General features: G+C 33.7%; 2 protein-coding genes across 2 annotated transcripts; one reads left to right on the forward strand and one right to left on the reverse strand.

Annotated features, from left to right (window-relative positions):
- Positions 1 to 3,875: 3,875 nt before the first annotated feature.
- LOC148310005 (inhibitor of growth protein 5-like) lies at positions 3,876 to 5,222 on the forward strand. Its single transcript, XM_088259179.1, has one exon. It carries the CDS (start codon positions 4,035 to 4,037, stop codon positions 4,869 to 4,871), a length of 837 nt encoding a protein of 278 aa, XP_088115305.1. The 5' UTR covers positions 3,876 to 4,034; the 3' UTR covers positions 4,872 to 5,222.
- A 7,200-nt stretch (positions 5,223 to 12,422) lies between these two features.
- LOC148310006 (inhibitor of growth protein 5-like) lies at positions 12,423 to 15,869 on the reverse strand. Its single transcript, XM_088259164.1, has one exon. The coding sequence runs from the start codon at positions 15,647 to 15,649 to the stop codon at positions 14,819 to 14,821; it is 831 nt and encodes a 276-aa protein (XP_088115290.1). The 5' UTR covers positions 15,650 to 15,869; the 3' UTR covers positions 12,423 to 14,818.
- Positions 15,870 to 21,528: the final 5,659 nt, after the last annotated feature.

The raw sequence follows: 21,528 nt of genomic DNA on the forward strand, positions 1-21,528 counted from the left end.
ATTCGAAATACATATGGTATGGAAAAAATATTTTTAGTACTTTTTTTACTCCTTAGCTTTCAATAACTCGTTTATTTTCAAAACTATATATTTATTTCGAAGAAAAACGATTTTTTCAATACAAAAACGGCGTTTAAAGTAAAAAATTCAATAATGATAAATGTGTTCTGTTTAAAATATTATATGTTTAAAATATTTTCAAAATACATAAAATCTTTCGAAAAAATGCAATATGCTTGTTTATTTAAACGTATTTGTAATCGTATTTACGAGTAGATCCTGTTTATTTTAATGAACCAGTCAAATTACTGATAATTTTTTTCTTTAATCTTCATTTATTCGTTTAGTGTATGAAATTGATTTAATATAATAAAAATAAGCGTTCTGATATGGGGGTTACTAACTGCTCGAAGTAATTAGTTATAACAATCGTTACATGGGTCATGCACCTTTTGCGATAATTCGGTGAATCAGCGGGATAATAAAAAATATATATTGAAATTAATATGACAATTATTGTTATTCCTTACTTTGTAAACACGAGGATCTATCGTAGACTTAAGTGTCGTCTTCAATCAGAAACCACGTGTAACCTAACTATTTATTTTAATTTATTAATGTAACGTATTATCGATAGAGAGAATTACAGTTTTAGAAGCTCCCTCTCCACTGATTAAAATTGCAATCTTTATAAAAGTGTTGATTTTTTTTCTTCATAAATTTCTTCCTAATTCATCCTCGCGGGCGAGAATCTCTTTTAAGCGTTTGAAGAACTTACCTTCGTATAATTAACGATAAAGTAAATTGTTGTCTAAGAGTCAAGAAGAAGAAGAAGAAGATAAGAAAATAGATATTTGGTATAGAAAGAGAATATATACTGTTAAGACGTTCTCAGGTTCATATCTACATTTCCATACTTTCCTTTTCCCCAAGTTTATCGCAGGGAAGCACACTTGAGGTGGAATTTTACAAAAAATGGCGCTACATAGATTATCTAAAATTATTTTATATTTATATTATTATTGTCATTTCATTTCTTCGTGGCATTGCGATAGGAAAATCTGTGACTTTATTATACTTCCTGGTGTCAGAAATTCACTTTTGATTATATGTATATATTTCTTACTATATTTGCAGTCGTATTAATTTCTTAATTTTGTATATTTTTATCATTACTTCTTATGTAATATGCAAAACTGTGTTTTTTTTATTTGGCATCTCGTCATAGATTAATAAAAATATGGAAGTCTGAACATTTACAGGACTTATGACCTCTCATAAGCAGGTTCAGTGATCACTTTACACACGTCTATATATCTATGTATATTGGATATGGATACTACATATCTATCCCTGAAGAAGACAAGGTTCTTGTTGAAACCAGTTGGAAAAAAGTACCAAAAATAAAAGTGGTTTAAAAAAGTTTTTATTCCCATAATATTAAGGTAATTGTTTTAAGTTTACAGTAAAAATGGGTGGAATAATAAAAATAAGAGGGAAAAAATATCAAATAGGTAAGGAAAACGAGATGAAAGAAGTAAAATAAGGAAACAGTAAAAAATATAATCACATGTTCAAGCGTAAGTAATAAAATTAGAGTGATTATTCATGTGATGTTTGGACGTCGATGAGTTGTAGGTAATAGGGGCATATTATTGCATTTACTTAGAAGAAAAAAGGTAAGAACAAATAATTAGCGAAACATGTGTCCTTTCCATCTCTTTCTCTCTAAATACTCTAAATACACGTTTCCGCGGCTTTGTGTTGCCCCAGATTATTATAAATTGCGGCTGATGCAACTTTTCTCTCGACTTCGTACTCAACCTGCTCGGCTCAGTACCCAGTACCTACCCATCTACTTGCCAGGGTTGCTACAAACGCGGTACTTACTTATTTACAGTTTGTTTAAGGCCCAACATACGATATATCGCAACTTAATTACCTCAAAACCTTGGTATTTATTTAGTTATTTATTTTTTACTCATATACCGTTTTTGTACTGCAAAAATTAATTTTACTTCGAAATACATACATATATGATTTTGAAAATAAAACAGGTATTCAAGGAAAATATGTATTTTTTAAAAGTGAAATTTGAATATTTTTTCCAAAAAAAAAAAAAGCGCGCAGAAACACGTCCGACCCCTAGCGTGGCCGTTCACGTTCTGATTTTGAAAGTTTGAGATCTCAGCTTTAAAAACTAAGCATATATCCTATAGTATATACAAGACTTGTAACATTACTGTGTCTAAAGTACATAAGCTTGTACTAGTAAGTGATGCAACCATGAGTGCCGTACCATAACCATTCCTACTATTCTCTTTGTCCTTTTCTTGATTAGTAGTACCTACTCTTCCATATAGCTGTAAAGTCCTCCAGTCAGAGGTCTTTTACTTACGTCATCCTTGTTCTCTTCTCATGTGTATTACAAAAAATCTGAAGCAAGGGACTGAATCACTTAACAATTTTTTTATAAACTACATTTATGAAAAATTTTGTATGGTTAAAATCATTCTTGAAAATATGGAATCTTTGGCGCCCGCGCTAATTCTACAGATTTTTTCGAAGTGTTCATACTAGTCAAGATATATAAAAAGCAGTCATTTATAAAGTCAGTAGTATTTAATTAAAAAATGATGATAATGAAAAAGATAACATACTTTAAACTTCATACATTATATTCCCAATGAGTAACAGGCAATTCCCATTTTTTGTGAACAACAACATGAAAAATAATGACATAATAGCATGATAAATAAAATTACGGTTTATACTATTTTTGTTAAAATCTGTGAAGGATTAAACTTAATACGTATATTTAAATTGCAGGGATGGCGAGAGAATGGGTAAGAAAATTTTCTTCTCCGTCTTATTCCTCATTACTCAGGGTTGTGACCCTTGTGGAAGCAACGACTCATCTTCAGTTATCCCTTGACTGCGCTGCACGTAGCGCTCCAACCACCGAGGTGCCTGCTGCTGCCTTAACTAGATCTGTCCATCGTGTGGGAATCTTCCTCTCCCTCTCTTCCTCTCTAAGCTACCCATCACAACCAGTCGTTCGAGGCTATCCTCATTACCACGCGCAACGTGTCCAAAGAACTGAAGAATCCGTCGTGTACGGACAAGTGTGCTAAGGCGTGCGAAGAAAGTAAATTTGGCCAATGTGAACGGGAGAACAAAACGATGTCGACCAAAAAAGTTTGGCACAACTAGATCGAAAGTCAAAAGTCTACGCAGCCAGAGGATGTGAAGGAAACTAGGAGCGTATGTCAGGACAGACGAGCGTGGCGTTCCATCCTCCTGAGGGAACGGCACGATGGTAGATTAGTAATTGCAAAGACACATGTCAGGTGTCATAGATTCGAAACAAAAGCTTAAAAATTTCATCAGCCTTGTATACAGAATAAAGATAACAATTAAAAAAAACATTACAAACAAATATAACGAGATGATTAATAAATGATATGCTCCGTTTGTTCATGGGTATATATACCCCATCGATAAAATATTCGAGATTAATTATGAAAAACGCATTTACATTGCCTCAGTTAATATTAATGGAAGTTTTTCTTCAAACTCAAGAACTAGTTTGTTTTTGAGAGACGGTGATAAATAAATACACAAAAATGTAAAAATATGGACTAAATTTTATATAAGTTGTAGATTGAACAATACTAATTTTTGAAGAAAATTTAATTTTTTTTAAAATTTTTTTTGAAAGTGTTGTTTTATCTCGATATTACTTGATAAAACTTGTAATATAAACTTGAAAATAATAAAAAAATATACTAGTTTCAAATGTAAGTAAGTACTGATTAGACGTGGCTAATATAACATTCAATAGCCAGAGAGTGCAAAAAAAAACATATCTCGTGTTTACGTTCATTTTGACAACGTCTGTTTGACGTTTTGCGTTTTATTCGCGGGAATATGCGAGCCTTGTGTTTAATTATATAATTTATATATTACTTTCGAAAATAATCATCCGGATAAGTGGAACTCCTTTCGGTAAATCGTAGAGTGTAATTTACAACATGACGTCAGCTATTTATTTGGAACATTATCTAGACAGTTTGCAACATCTGCCTATAGAATTGCAGAGAAACTTCAAATTGATGAGAGATCTCGACGACAGAGCGCACGGTCTGATGAGGACGATAGACCTCACAGCCGACCAGTTGCTTCCGGACATACCTTCCATGGACAACGACTCCAGAAAAGAAAAAGTAGATTCTATTCAGGGTCTCTTCAACAAGGCTAAGGAGTACTGCGACGACAAGGTTCAACTGGCCATCCAGACGTACGAGCTGGTCGACAAGCACATCAGGCGCTTAGATGCGGACTTGGCGCGGTTCGACGCCGAAATTCAAGATAAGGCTTTGAATTCCCGGACCGGACAGCAGTCTTCGTCCGGCGATCAGGATTCCGGCGCCGCGGGGACCAAGAGAGGGCGGAAGAAGGTCAGAGGGGGCGGGAAGTCCGGAGCCGTCGGGGCCTCCGGTAAAAAGAAACGCTCGGGGGCGTCCAGCGAAGAAGAGGGGGCGAATGGCGGACGCAACACGGTCGCGAATAAGAAAAAACTCCAAAGGAAAAATATCGGAACGGGCGTCGGGGGAGTCAAGGGTCAGGACGACGACGATGACGACTTGTCGTCAGGTCTGGGGCATCCGAGCGACGTGCTGGACATGCCGGTGGACCCCAACGAGCCCACATACTGCCTGTGTCACCAGGTGTCCTACGGAGAGATGATCGGCTGCGACAACCCCGACTGCCCCATCGAGTGGTTCCACTTCGCGTGCGTCGGCCTCACCATCAAGCCCAAGGGCAAGTGGTACTGCCCCAAGTGCACGCAGGACCGCAGGAGGAAGTAATAACCATTGGTCTACAGACCCGAGGTCAAATGAAGAATCACATTCAATTACTACAAAGTTATAATCCGGAGAAAGTATCACTTTGATGAAATCAACATTTTGCACTTGTTAAATTATTTTTCCAAAATTTTTATTATTTGTTTTATAGAGAAAATTATATAAACATTATTTGTATATACGTATAAAATTCACAGTGTCCGCTCAAAAACCAAATAAATAAATATTTATTTATATTTCTTTGACACGGCCTGTTAAAGTATGAACTGTGTTGTACAGTAATTATATTTTTTTAGTTGTTCAACAAACTATCACTTCTTAATATTAAATTCTATTTTACTGTCATCTTTTGAAGATCGTATTTATAAGTTATTGAATTTAGTGATATTATTTTTTGACATCTCATCAAAGATGAAGAAGAATATGGAGGTCTGGGCATTTACGGGGCTGACGACCGTCATAGGCTGATTTAAGTGATCACTTTACACACGTGTAACATTCACCAATTCTACCCATTATTGACAACCACACCATTCAAATTCTTGGAAGTTCTATGTATATATATATATGAACCAATTTAGAAACCTTATTCTTGAATCACTAGAACTTCACTAAAGACATCTATTGGTGAGATGTAAAGAAGCTCTTTATTAAGCAGAAACTCTTATATTAGTATGTGAGGTCCGAATCCTGGATTTCAATCACACACACGAGAAACGCCAGAAAATACCATTTTCATTTTTATTACTTAAGCTTATAATTTGACCAGACAATTTATTTACAACATTTTGAGTGTGTCCAAATACTTGTTCACAAAATCTGATAATAATAATAATAATAATAATCTGATAATAATCTGATAATCTGATATTTACATCTCACCAATAGATGTCTTTAGTGAAGTTCTAGTGATTCAAGAATAAGGTTTCTAAATTGGTTCATATATATATATACATAGAACTTCCAAGAATTTGAATGGTGTGGTTGTCAATAATGGGTAGAATTGGTGAATGTTACACGTGTGTAAAGTGATCACTTAAATCAGCCTATGACGGTCGTCAGCCCCGTAAATGCCCAGACCTCCATATTCTTCTTCATCTTTGATGAGATGTCAAAAAATAATATGAAAATAACTCCTGTAATTGGAGACAATCCAGATTTTGTGAACAAGTATTTGGACACACTCAAAATGTTGTGAATTTAGTGATAATTTATGTTATCATAAAAACTGCACGAATCCAGCAATAATGCTACTGACACATTCATTCATCTCATATTTACTAAAGAAAATATTAATGTATTTGTTATTATGTAGGATTCTTATATTATCATTATTATTCCAAATTAATATTGGAGTAAGCAATATTTTACATTCTGTAGGATCTCTGAAAACACTGTATTGGTTATTACCACAATTAAAAAGGTATATAGCATAGTTTAAAATAAATATATTACAGTAGAATCTCCATTGTTCAGAGCAATTAAAGATTTTAACATGGTCCAGATAATGAAAATCCCTATAATGAAGAGAAATAATAAATTATGAAATCTTTTTATTGGAATATAACTTGACCTTTTTATGTTTGTACATATTTTTTTCTTGCATCTTTATTTAGTGCTACATATATAAATATGCATAGTATAATATGATAAAATATTTAATTATAATAATAAATATTTTCATCAATACAATACATATCATTAACATTATTATCAACTAAAACAATATATCTTCTATATTTTATTTAAGTAGTCATATTTTTGTGCATTTAAATTCCTTTGTTAATATGGCAATTTTTGGTTTGTTTTTGCTTTTCATTCCAGTCTTATATTCTTAAATATTTTTGTTGCTTGGTTATAAAATTTTTTTTTTTTTTTATTTATGTCAGTATTATCGGCTCTGTCCGTCTCCGTAGTGTAATGGTCAGCACGCTCGGCTACCGTTCTGGAGGTCCCGGGTTCGATTCCCAAGGGGGGTAAAATAAATATAAGTGATTTTTTCACTGTCATATTTATTCAATATTACCCTGGACTGGTACCTGAAGCGGAGGGCTGATCACCATTCCTTCATGTGTAAACGATCAAGATAACACTGCGTTTATATGACGCAGTGCCCTATGCACCATTGGGGTGCGGATGAGGATTTTATTATTATTATTATCGGCTCAAATTTTGTTTACTTTTGTTTTTGTCTGAGTTTTATTCTTGTATTGCATCAGGGTTTATCAACAACAATTACAAGAACTGTTGTTTTTATTAAGTAGGGAAGTTATACAGAAAATTATTATTTATCGTGATATTCAGTTGCCGATTTTCGTTTTGTTATTTTAAAATCTGGCGAATCACATCACTTACTTTAATAACTAAAATATTTCAAAATATGTCGGACCAATATCTCATAATCAAGGTAGTAGAAGTCTGGGTAATGGAGATTCTGCTATATATCTAAATGATCTTGTAAAGTTTAATTTAAACTCTAAAATATGTGATTGTTAGAAAAAAATAAATATATAGTTTTTTGAAAACAATTGTATTATAATAAGATTAATTTAAACTGGAATATTACATGTTTATCCTTATTGTTAACTAGGTATCACAATGTTATATTTGTGTACGTATTTGTACAATGAACTCTTTATTAAAACACTATACTGTCCGGTAACACAACGTTAATGTTAATACCGGTGATACTATCCAATATCATACGACAATACTCTCGAAATTTTGTAACAAATTAAACGAGGACTCAGGGAAATGACAATGAAATAAGTAAAACTTGACGATTTATGATCTTCCAAAAGCCTCGAATTCCATCGACAAGCAAAATAATCTGACAGCTACCGGGGCCAAACAAAAGAATCCCAATCAAACATGCGTATGGCATAGTGTTAACAAATGATACATTGTGTAATCAATTCCAAGAATTGTACAAAAATTTAACTGAAACAAATTAAATTTCACTAATGTTTTTCTATTTTTTAATACCCATATTTTTTTATATATTAAAAATATCAGCAATTTTAGAAAGAAAAAAAGTAGAAAATTAAAAAAAATATATGTATCTAATTTTATAAATATATCATTTGTAAGTAAAGAGTTTCTGTGAGAAATATGTTATACTACATTGCGACGCACCTTGATTCAATATTGTACATATTTATTATATACGCTGAACAGAAATATATTAAAAAACTTATTGTATATGCAAATGAAATTTTCCATATGTTATTTCTTATCATGCTGTATTAATTTTTTTTAATTATAAAAAAAATGTCTTCTTTTGTTAAGAATAAATTTTTCAAGATAGCCTAGGTTAATACTTTAAACAATAATTAAGTTATAGTAAGTGGGGGTCGAACCTAGAAACTCTGACTTGGAGTCTGTAACACTGAATACGGGACCACAACCCGACTCAAAGCAATTTATTAAATCTGTTGATAGTCTATTAAATCAATTGACAATTTTTAAATGAAGATATTAGGAATAATCTACCAAATAATACTATATTGTAGCATTAACTTATCTCCCTTTAGACGCGATAAACTACTGTTGCTTATCTCATGTGAACGCATGTGATATGATTTAACCCTCCCTTCCCGGTGTTGTGTACCTAGTACACATTGCTTCTAATAACCATAATATCTCTATAAATATAATAAATACAAGGCTAAGATTTTAGGTATTCCTCCATAACATATTTACGCATTGATTTAAAAAATAATATTAATAATAATTAGTATTTATCGGGTACATCGGAGGTATTTTGTGAACATCGAAAACAAATTAGCGTATAAACAGCGCGTAAAGAGTGTGCGGGAGGCGCTATATTCGCACCTCACTCTTGCATACTTGCATTGTGCAAGTGCAAGGAGTTCAAAGCTCAATGTTCTCCGGCTAGCGGCAGTCGGCAGTCGCTTTTGGGCTTCCGACAAGAGTGGAACTATGCTTGTTCCGTGAGCGTTGCCAGAGGGTTTTTTTTAAATGTTTTCAGCAAATAAATCTAAATTATTATGATTTTTGACTTCATATATAATTAATTAAGGGGATTAGCTATGAATGTCCGTATTTTTCCGATTGAATTTTTTATTGTGTAGTGACTACCCAACTCCAGGACACGCGTTTTATTTCAGCACCGGAAGGGAAAGGTTAAAAATGAAAAAATTCCAATGTGATATGGTCGAAAGTTTTATTCTGTGTATCTCTAGACAAGAAACTGAGCAAGGTCTCCATGAGAACGCCACTGTAGGTGGGCCTTGAAATAAAAATTCGACAGCTAGACGCACAAGAGTCACTTATCATGTGCATGGGGTCAATAAGGTTGCAACACATCACCTGACAATTTATCTTATACAACCAGAGCGAATTATGTTTTCAATTAAACTGTTTTGTTTAATGAATTACAATTTAAGAAGATTAAAAAAGAAAGTAGAACACTAAAAAAATAAAATTATGACATAATAATAATTAAGATCTAAGAAATAGTTGTAATAGAGAATTCTCAAACTAAAATCGTTATAGATATATAGTGTTTAAACCGTTTAATTATTTACCAAGGCATAGTCTAGTAGGCGTCTTCATGAATAATATAACTTCATCTGATTATTATCATTATTCACCTCATATAATGTTTATTGTAGTTTTTATTAAGATAAATATTGAAAAATTTATTACTTTTTGCGCTATTTATTGATATCAATAATGTTAATAAATAATTATTGAATAAATATAATGTAGCATTATGTGGGATTCCACAAGGTATGTACTTTAATGGTAAAAGTTTAAACAATTGAATGATATATGTAATAGGAAAATATCATTTAAAAATATTTTTTATAATAAAATAATAATTTAAAAGATTTTAAATCTCATACATTACAAGGAAAGCCAGTATATGGAAAATTACTGATTCAAAATTATAATTATCATAGTAAATACTGTAATTTGTTATTGTGACATGACATACGGTCTCAGTAATCCAAAAAGAAGAACACAAAAAAAGTTTTTAGAGATGTTTGGATTTAAATATGGAACTTTTTTATATTAAAAAAATATATATAAAGGTTTAAAATTTTTATGTGTTTTATTTTTTTTAAACAAAATATTTAAATACCAGCGTACATGGCCAATGTGTTAGAAATTTTCTATAAAATTCAGGATTTGCCGGAGTCCCTGTTAAAACTGGATTTTTGTATCTATTACTGTAATCCCAAGTAAGGCCCAGTGATAGACTGATGATACGATATGCTAGTTGTAGATAATTAGTTGACTAGATTTATAACCATATTTATGAGACAATTCATGATCTTTCATCTTACTGATGACCACTTTCAGCGTATTTAAAAAAATGCTTTGTTAACAAAATGGAATAAAACTAATTCATATTGGAACTTCTTAAATTAGTAATAAAAATAAAAATAAAAATACTTTTAATGTAATTGAATGCAGGGTACCTATTCCAAATATTTACTCATACATATTGTGCGGACTGAAGACAAAAGGTTATAAATCTAGGGTTAACACCTATGCTAAGCGTTTTATGGACCCTCATGAAGTTACCCCAACACTGTAATGCGAGTGGTACGTTCCAGCACACAAAGTCGAGTAGCAGGCTCTCAGAAGAGGCTGGTGAAGAGTTCCAACCTCATCATGAAACTGTTTGTGGAGCACAGATGGGGTTGGACATATGGCAGCACTGGAGTCTTTAGTCACCTCTCCAGAATTACAATTTTGTTTCTACCATATTTCTATTTTTATTATTTTAATTTCAATTTCAATTTCAATAATAATTATTTTTATTATTTTTATTTCAATTTCAATAATAATTAACATACATTTCAAACTAAAATTTAAAGCGTATATATTTAAAAAACCAATTAGAAAGTAACCGAGAACATTCCAGTTAAAGATGTAGAAGAATCCCGCTTCGGAATACTCCCTCAGACACATGGAACAGATCAATCCAACGTGGTATTGTACAGCATAGCGGTAGCTCTTCCCACAGGCACAATCATCGACAGGTTGGTCCTCTATATAGGAATGTGAAACAATCTATGCTGTCGCTGTCTTAGGTAACTTTTGGAAACATACAGACCAATGTTCCGGATAATTTCAGGATTACCATTTAATAATACTGTAAATAGTTGAGAACAAAATATAGCTAAGTACTGCAACAATCACTTATTTAAGCCGGAATAAATTATATTATAGCACCAGACAAATATGTAGTGTATTTCGTCCATTACTTACTCTTTCCAATCTGCTCGCAAGTGATAACAGCGCCAAAGTATAAGAGTAAAATATGTAGTAGGAAGTAACATATCGCTCACTCCTTTCAAGAACGTCATAAATCAAAAAACTTGATTTTTCAGGAGAAAGTGTTTAAAGTTATAAAATAGAATACAATGTATTAAAAATAAATATCAAGCCGCTTATTAAACTTTTTACTGTGCAACAGATCTTTTTAGGTAAAACCTGAAGGTTTTTTCTCCATTTGAAAAATATTTACTTTATTTAAAAAAATTATAAAACAATACCTTGTTTTCAAAATGCAAAAACAACACTTTCTGCTCTGTAGCGAGTAAATATTAAGTTTAAAATATGCCGCTTTTGCTGGGATATAGTACATTTTCTGGGCATTCCGAAAACATGCACAACTGAAAATTGAGGAATTTTGATTTATGACGTTCTTGAAAGGTGTAACGGACCAGCTGAGTACACGGCCCCAAAATGGATTAAATATATGTAAACATGAGCGGGGAAATCGACCAAGCGCACCGACGTCCTCTCGCAACGACAATCAAATATAGAATGCGCTAGGCGCGGCTCGCGCGGCGTCTTATACGTGGTGCGTAAGACCGTATTTACGTTGTGAGCGGGGAAATCGGTCGAGCGCAACGACTTCTCGCCATGACCACCGAATCCCGAATGCTCTAGGCTCGGCGCGCGCGGCGTTTTTACGTAGTATTTACGTGTTTAAGATCGTATTTACGTTGCGGGCGGCCGGCCTGGCGCAGGTTAGGGTAGGGGGAGAAGATTTCTGTCGCTCGGTCGATTTCGACGGACCGCGCTGGTTATGAACATATAAATATCTGTGCCATTTTATGAATAAAGGATTCCACTCACACCGAGTTCTTCGTTTTACTTTGATCCTCAACGACCCTGCGCCACTACTTCGATTTCGGAATCTTCTGGGACTTGACCATCGCTACACCCACTGGACTACGAATCGATTACACGGACCCATAGCTCATTACTTTCGGGATTTACGACCCCGAGAGCGACGGAGCGGAGAAGCCACATCCACACCTATACACAGTCTAGCGGTGTGTTGGACAGACGCTGTCTGTGCGACACAAAAGGAGTGAGCGATATATGTTCTAATCCTCTTTTTGAATTGAAAACATAAATCTGTAAATTTTATATTTACTGACTTATAAATGAAATGTGTGATTAAAATATAATATTTTCATGCCAAAAATAACAAAGTTTATTAAATAAAAACAAATATATTTATAATATTTTATTTATTACAATAATAAAGTAAATAGTTAAAAGAAAATTATGTTACAACAACACCATTTGCGCATTAAACATTAAATAAATACAAAATTGTAACCATGTCTATACACAAGTAATAAATCTATTTTCCTACATATTTCAAGTTTTATAGATTGTCAAGATGGAATGGAGATTGACACGGGAAATCAAATTATTATAAAAAATTAATATAAAATCAGCAACTATTCAAAACTTTGCATGGGCGTATATAGAGCATATAAACATGATCATACTCAGTCTGTTATATTTGGATCACAGAATATGCATATAAAATATGATTTAAAAAACATTCTTTCCATCACCGCCATTGTCATACCGGAGATCTTGAATTGAATAAATTTTAATTTTAATTTTTATATATTAGACATACACACTACTTACACAAATATTGAAAGTTACAAGTGAAATCTCACTATTTAGTCTAAGAAACCGATTGTGAGTTGAACGAATACAGAATCACATAAATTAGGCCATTTTAGACTCTGTGATTATTCATTTAAACTATTGTGATTTTTACTTATAAAATAGATAAATATATGTATGTAAAATAATGAGCATTTAACAATTCATAGGCTGAATTAAGGACAGCTCACAGCGTAGTTAAAGGATATTATTGCTTGAATGGTGTTAAGATTTTATTACATACAAAAAGCAATCTTCATAAGGTTGTCTACTTTTAAATTTAAATCAAATATATTTCTAGAATGATCATGGTCATCAAATAGATTAATATCCTCCTGTGAACTCTGCAATATTTGGATGTCATTTCCTCACCAAATATTATGGGATATACCATATACCACACAGTATGCCATACCTTTGTCGGATACCAGGAAAACATACATAAGGCAAGAAATTATATGTCATCATATACTCATTCTATAATTACTAAAATATTTTTTAAAAATTATAATTATTGATTAGTTTCAAAACAAACCACTCCTTACTTAAGATTTTAAAATACAAAAAAAAAACTTATTGCTTTGCGAAACTACTTAATAATTAACTTCACTTATTTAAAAATCACATAATGTTTCAAATATTGATTATAGAATTAGTATTATTTGATAATATTACTAGCGGGGTCTCTAAATGGTGGCGATCCCGTTATTATTCACTGTACAAAATAGGGAATATAAAAAGTCAATTAAACGTGAAACACATCACCCGTTTGATATTATAATAGCCTAGTAATCGATACAAACACAGCAACACTAAAAAAATAATATTTGATCATAGTGCGCGGCAAGTCAAAATTCATACTATGTACAAGTAATAAAAGCGCTGGTACAAATCCAGACTTGTGATACATTCAAGATGAGAATTTTTCAAATGTATTGAAAAACTATCATGCGTGAACACTTTTTATTTTAAAGTCATATAGTTATTTCAGTAAAAACACTTAATAGTAAAAATTAATACACAATTCATTCCAACAATATTTAAATACAGGTTCATTCTAATTGACAAGCTGTTTACATCAGTAACTTCACAGCTGAAATTCCATATATCAAAGGGTACTTTGTGATTTTTCCAGTGTATCTAAATCAGAATTAAAATAAATGAATGATACCATAAGTAATAAAAAAAAATGAAAACAATTTTATGGCTCTTCCGAGATGATTAAAACTCTTCTACTGTCAATTATTCATATTTATACACACCCAAAGTTTTCATTTTTAAGTCATAGTAAACAATATAACAAAACGATTATATTAGTCATAGTTTTGATTAGAATTTTATATTGACCCTTTACTAAAACAAATGAATCTTTTCCTAACTGGCATTTAAAATGTTTTGCCGGAAAGAGGGTCAAAATTGTATAATTACTTTACATTACTAAATACATATTTCTTAAAATAAATTAAAAACGTCCTACACTATTATACTTTATTCAATAATGGATGGATATAATTTTAATAAAGAAATAACCGCAATATTGTCAAAAGGGTAAATCTTTATATTCGAGTATATTAAATTGAATTTACCAATTTTATTATTAAAACCATTAATAGTATAATAAATCTGGAATGTTAAAAGAAGGCAAAAATAATCATCATTATTTTACCAAATACTTTACAAAACTAATAGAACAGTCTTCATTTTATAAAATTTTCACTGACCAAATTAGGGCCAGAGAAAGAATACTCAGTGGCATTGATCAGTCTGGAACATATTTTTAAAATATAGACATTTAAAAGTATGTATTTAGAATTTGATAAATGACATAATTACCTACTAATAATTGTAATACTTACAAATAAGGCATAATAATCTCAGTAGTATTGTACTTGTATAAAATTATATAAAACAAACCTTACTACATGTGTCCATGTTTAGTAAATATGTAGAACACAAGAAACTGAGATGTAGCGGGCGGAGATGTGCGCTGTTCACTTCTTCTTGCGGTCCTGCGTGCACTTGGGGCAGTACCACTTGCCCTTGGGCTTGATGGTGAGGCCGACGCACGCGAAGTGGAACCACTCGATGGGGCAGTCGGGGTTGTCACAACCGATCATCTCTCCGTACGACACCTGGTGACACAGGCAGTATGTGGGCTCGTTGGGGTCCACCGGCATGTCCAGCACGTCGCTCGGATGGGCTATCCCCGAAGACTCGGCGCTGTCGTCATTTTCCTTGACCGCTCCTACGCCGGTGCCTATTCCTTTGCGTTGCTGCTTTTTCTTCACCGACGCGCCCCCTCGAGTGGTAGTGGCGGCCCCTTCTTCCTCGCTAGAAGCCCCGGAGCGCTTCTTCTTTCCGGGAGCGGAGGCCCCGACCTTCGCGTCCCCTTTCACCTTCTTGCGGCCCTTTTTCTGATTGGGGGCGCCGGTATCTCTCTCTTCCGCCGCCGCCTTCTGAGCCATTCGGGAGCTGAAGGCTTTGTCCTGAATTTCTCTCTCGAACCGGGCCAGATCCGAATCTAACCGCCGAATGTGCTTGTCGACGAGCTCGTACGTTTGAATGGCGAGCTGAACTTTATCGTCTCCGTACTCTTTAGCCTTGTTAAACAAGCTTTGTATCGCGTTCACTTTCTCTATTCTCGCTTCTTCGTCCAATTTGGGAACATCCGGAAGAAATTCATCCGCCATTAAATCGATCGTCCTCATCAGACTGTGAGCTCTGTCATCTAAATCGCGCATTAATTTAAAATTTCTCTGCAATTCGATAGGTAAATGTTGTAAACTATCCAGATAAACTTCTAAATAAATCGCGGACGACATCGTTAAGCAAACTTACAACTATTAGAATTTGGATTATTTACAAATATATAGACATACGAGTCATAAAAAATAAAATATTTGGAAAAAAATGTTTTCTATAATAAACCGATACACTTTCGAAATTCAAAATGGCACACTTTACACTTACGTCAAAAACGTAAACACAAAATATCTGGTGGGTAGTACATAAATATCTAACCAGTCGTTTTTTTCCAGTACTTACACGAGTGTAGTGTTACCATAGTGAAATAATAACAAAATGTTATAAATGATGAAAGTAAGTACCTACTCATTTTTTTTATTAATCAATCACTTATGTTTTCAAACTTATAAATTATATGTATATTAAATTTAAATTAAACTTTTATCTAAGCAACAGTTTCTACTGATTTCTGTAAAAAGTAAGGTTTTGCAGATTTTTATATGATTTGACACCGGCCTTGTCGCTATTTCCTGTATTCCCCATTAGAGTAGTAACAAAGTCCTCTTACCTCAAGATGTCCTATCATCTCACGTCTTTACTTTTCCAAAGAGCATTTTATGATTAGGAGCAAAAGCTCGTACTCCTCACCTCTAAGCACATACCCCAAATAGGACACCCCTCCAGATTTTGAAATCAGTCAGCAACTACCTCCCTGTTCTTTGGAGCATGTTTGCGTTACTGACCATATCGGCCCATGGAATGCGTAGCATTCTATGATGTAGCCACATTTGGAATGCCTCAGTTCATAATGCTGATCTTGAGGGTCCACTGTTCAACTCTGTATAGAAGTACTGATCAAAAATAACACCTAACCATTCTTTGCCAACGTTTTTTTTTCACTTTTCTTAAAACCTTTTTCCAACCAACTTGATGCCGAAACAAAGCTTTGTTGTTTTGATTATAAAGATAACTTCAAGGGTAAAATTTATAAATAAATTATTATTGCCTGACTAAATAAAATAAATTTTTATTTAGTCAGGGAGGGGAAATAATATGAAAACAAAAATGTAATTTCTCCCACTAGCACATATTTTTCTTTTATAGATGAAAAAGAATACTTATATATGTATTATTGTAATAATTTATGGTAATTTATACAGTGCCATTTTCACAAGATAACCTGCTCATTTTTTTTAACAAATCTTCATGAAAATTCTCAGTCAAAGGGCTAAGAGTGAATTCAGATTGATTTACATTCGAGTTCTAATATCTTTCCCGAGCTCTGATGCACATTGGGCGCTTGTCCACTACCCGGAATTCCGTGTAATTTTACCGTCCGGCACGTCAGTTAGCGTTTTAAAACGACGATTGGCTTTTGGATCGTGCTTTTGTCCATCTTTATTCGGATCGAAGCTCTTGATCTGTGCGTGAACATGTTGCGCGTAAATTTGATCATGCTAAACTGTCTAGTCGTTTTCATTTTTCAAAATCGGACTGCCAGACGGCGAAATTCCGTGTAGTGGACAAACGCCCATTGAGTGGATTTTTACTGAACTTGACCAGAACTGTCGCATTAATTTTCAATTCTTCGACACAACAATCCTGCTTTCCTCTTTTTCACTCAATTTTGAATGACATGGGGCAAAAAATAAAACAAAATTAGAGTGATGAAATTTAATTAAATGTCTAAGTTCAAACAAATTTCCAATGTTATGTTATATATAAAAAAAAATATTTGCCACTTTTCGGCCAAGTAACAAAAAAGTTACTCGATATTAAATAAAATTTTCTCCACTTAAACTATGCTTATGTAATAAACAGTACATATACAATAGAGTAGTCCTCCCGTCGGAAAGTAACGGGATTATATTCAAATTTGTAAATATACAAACAGGTTAAATAATAATAACAAAATTTACTAGCTCAAATCAATCCCGGCAATTATTATTTAAAAAAGAAATAAAATAAAGTATTATTAAATGAAGTGAGTGGGAATATTATATACATACCAATTTTTAAACAGACATTTTTTATAATATTTTCCATGCAATAAAATTTCACCATATGACAAGGTTTTACATTCCTACTTGGAAAAACGGATTAGATTTTTAAAATATTTATACAACTACACATTAAATTTTTTTCAAAAGTGCAATCATGTAGTGTCTAATTAAACATGTATACACAAACCTGGCAGTGTAATTTTCAGGGATACATAAATGTATTACTTTTTATAAAAAACAATGGGAAAACAATCTGTTTTTTAACAATACGCTTTTTTTTTAAAAAATTGCAATGTTGCCATCATGAAAAATACAGTTTTGAAGGTAACCTAATGATGGTTTGCACGAAAATCACCAATTTAGTAGTCAAAATGACAAACAAAAGTGTTTAAATTTAAATGACATACATTTTTATTTCGGCTTCTTTTGCTTGTTGTTTTAAAATAATACATCTTTGAGAAAAACAAATGGATCGAAAGTGACAAAATGAAATATAAATAAAAATCAAAATGATTAAGCATTAAGATATGTACATTAGTACTCAAATTGTTAATCTTCACAGTTCGGTATAAACTGTTACTTTCATATAAATTTAAATAAATGATAATTCAGAAAACACCGGATGTGCATTGTGAAGCCTTTTATCAAGTAACACATATTATCTTGTCAGCAAAACAGCATTGAACTAAAAGAATACATGTATAAATATAAGGTTAGGATGCATACATCATACATCTCAAGTTTATAATAATAATCGTAATGTTTTAAGTCTATTCGTTGCACGCACTTCAATCTATCTTCTTCGCTGTCATTTTCAGGAATGCTATTTTCATAAACCGTACACATTTTTGCTACTCACTCTCGCATTTATCCATCGTGTTTTACAAAAATATCTTATAAAATATATTTATATACCATTTCCGCATTTAAAACAAAATCTGTTGCTGTTAGAATACGACAAAAGAAAATTAATGGTGTTTCATACTAACAATACCGTAAAATATTTGTATTTTTTTATTGATATTCCAGCGTGTCTCAAAACAAACTTTTATTTTGAATTTTAAATGTTTTTCGTTGTCAAATAAGTAACGCTGACATTACGTTTATTGTCAGCAAGCTTTAAAATGTTTAAGTTCACAACTGAAAATTTTTGCAGACAGTACCATCTTTTCCCGCATTATTAAATGAATTTGAGGCTTATTTTTGTTTAATTTAATAATTTTATTTGGAGGATGCTACACTGCAGCTTATACAGTTATAAAACGTATAAAAAGTGTCCTGGGCGTATTAAATTAGAATTGTTGGTGAAATTTTGCTTCAATTATGCCAAAGATTTCAATAGACTAAATGTTTGCCAACAGCTTGCGGGCATTTGTCACATTTTGAATGTTGTATTCCATACATAACCTCAATATCCAAATGTTGACAATTTTTCTACCGGTTTTGAGACACCTATATAAGAAATAAAAACAACTTCAGTTTGTGACATTTTCATCGGATTATTACTTTGAAGATAAAAAAAAATAACAGAATATATATATATATTAAACCACATTTTTAACACATATTTTATGATGTCGTTTTATAAGATAAGTCCAAAAGAGCATTGTAAGAAGAAGAACTGATCATTTTGGAGTATTTTTATGTGAATTTTCATTAATGTACATAAATGTTTAGATGTATATAAAACAAAATAAAAGCACAATAAATGTAGGAAATGTATGATGTAATATTAATTGAAAATATGACTGCTTACTTGGACTCTAAAAAGGTACAAATATCTACATTACTTAAAAATGCTTAACAACTACACAAATTTGGCGTACTATCGTTATATTATTAAATGCCGATATTATACAATCATAATATCAAATAAATATACTCGGTTTTCAAGTTATCCTCCTCACTTCTCTGTAATCATCTTAGACAAGAAGTCTAAGAGTGTATATATGGAGTGGTTGCGGATCTCCATACGGCGGAATGCCACACAGTGATGGCGGTATTATGATACATCGGTGACCAACATTTGTACAAAGCAAAAACTTTAATAACGCTACCTAATTTAGACTATATTAGATACAAACTATTTATTACATTACATATTAATACGGTGTTGATTTTTTCAACAGGGAAGCAAACAATGGATGATATTTACATTTAGTTCTATGTAATAAATAATAAAGAAGGAAGTGTGTACCTTTATTTATTGTTATGTACCTCAATTCGCACGGCACAAAATGCTACAGTGCTAATTCAGGTCTGGTTATAAACTAACGCGCCAAGTGTACCAGCTGAACGGAGGCGATATTTATTGTTAATAAAAACTGGTTGGCAAATGTAACAAATGCATTTAGGATTACATAGTTCTGTTTACAGGAATGATTCAGAGTGAGTAACACAATCAGTCCTATTGCTTGGCCAACGCGCCGAAGGCAATAGATAATTTTAGCGGAACATACTTATTGTAATATTCTGTAGTAGATATACAAAAAAGAATGGATAAATAATTTTGTAGATTTTATACAAATATCTCGTAATCTATTAGCACGGTTGAGTACAATACGAAGCGTTTTTAGGACATACATTATTTTCTTGTAGTACTGTATGTAGTAGTTTATTGATGCTAGTGAATCTTGTGACCCTAGTAGTGAGAAGAGCTAGCGATGTCGCATGAAACAATGTTTTACGGAAACACGTAAATATAAACTGGATCCAGACGGGTGCGCTTATACGAGGGTTTCGTACTTTTCGAAAAGATCGTCATCTCCCTCGTGATCCGAGTTGCCCGCGGAAGCCGGTCGAGGTCGCCGATGTACATCCGAATTGATTCTCTGATCGCAGCCGCGAAGGGTGGACTCGTCGAAGCGGACCCTGTACCCGGGAACGTTCCCTCTGTACTCCATCTGGGCGTGTTCGTATCCCGGCCGTCGAAACGGGTCTTCTTCGGCGGAGCTCTGGCTCTTGGACCGGATCTTGCAGTGTCCGCCGGGCTTGACGCACTGCGCGCAGTGCGCCTGGCTGTGCGGCCGCTCCTTGCAGTTGTATTCCACGGCCCCCGTCATGGAGGCCTGGCGCCGGAAGCTCTCGGCGCGGATGGAGTACTCCGTGACCGTGTACCCTCGGGTCATGAGGTTGCTCCTCTTGCTGCGGCAGTCCATGGTGGCGTACACGGGCCGGGCGTTGTGACCTTTATGGGACTGGACGCTGTGGAACACTTTGGCCGACTTGCCGAGGTCTGATTTGCTATGGGTGACGGTTTCGCATTTATCGTTGAAACGTTTTATCGCGTTGGACACCGTGACTTGCTCTTCTTCAGCCTGCTGGGAAGATTTTTTCTTTTCCGGCGATTTGTTTACCTTCTGAGGATTTTGCCGCAAATCGATGTCTTTCGCTACTTTTTCAGGTTCCTGCAGCATTCCGGGATTACCTTTTAGGGATGGGACGTTGGGAGTCGCTTTGGGCGGCTCCTTGGATACCATGGAGGATACTCGGGGTGAAACTTCCGGAGGTTTATCATTCGTCTTCGGCGGCATCTTTTTGTCTTTAGGATGCGAATCCAAAACTTTAGATTGTGGATCGCTAACTTTAGATTTTACGTCGGTTACTTTAAATTGCGGATCATTAACCCTAGGTTGCGTATCGCTAACTGTGGGTGGAGAATCATTCGCTTTAGGTTGTGCGCCACCAGCTTTAGAATGGCAGTCGTGGGCTTGTGCGTGCGACTCGATGATTTTAGTTTGTAAATCTGTGACTTTAAATTGCGAATGAATATTTTTCACATTGACGGGCGCGTAATTATTCTGAGCCACTCCGGTATTATTGTTGGCCCCGATCCTATTCCTCAACATCTCGACAGAGGGCATGGGACTCTCGAAACTGATCATGGGCTTCCGGTCGCTGTAGCCGATGGAGTTGGCGCTGTCCCTCCTTATTATAACTTGGCTTTCCTCGGG

The sequence above is a fragment of the Brachycentrus maculatus genome, unplaced genomic scaffold, assembly GCF_059751285.1.
Source record: "Brachycentrus maculatus isolate JH-2025_06_01 unplaced genomic scaffold, ASM5975128v1 h1tg000113l, whole genome shotgun sequence".
Taxonomy (NCBI): domain Eukaryota; kingdom Metazoa; phylum Arthropoda; class Insecta; order Trichoptera; family Brachycentridae; genus Brachycentrus; species Brachycentrus maculatus.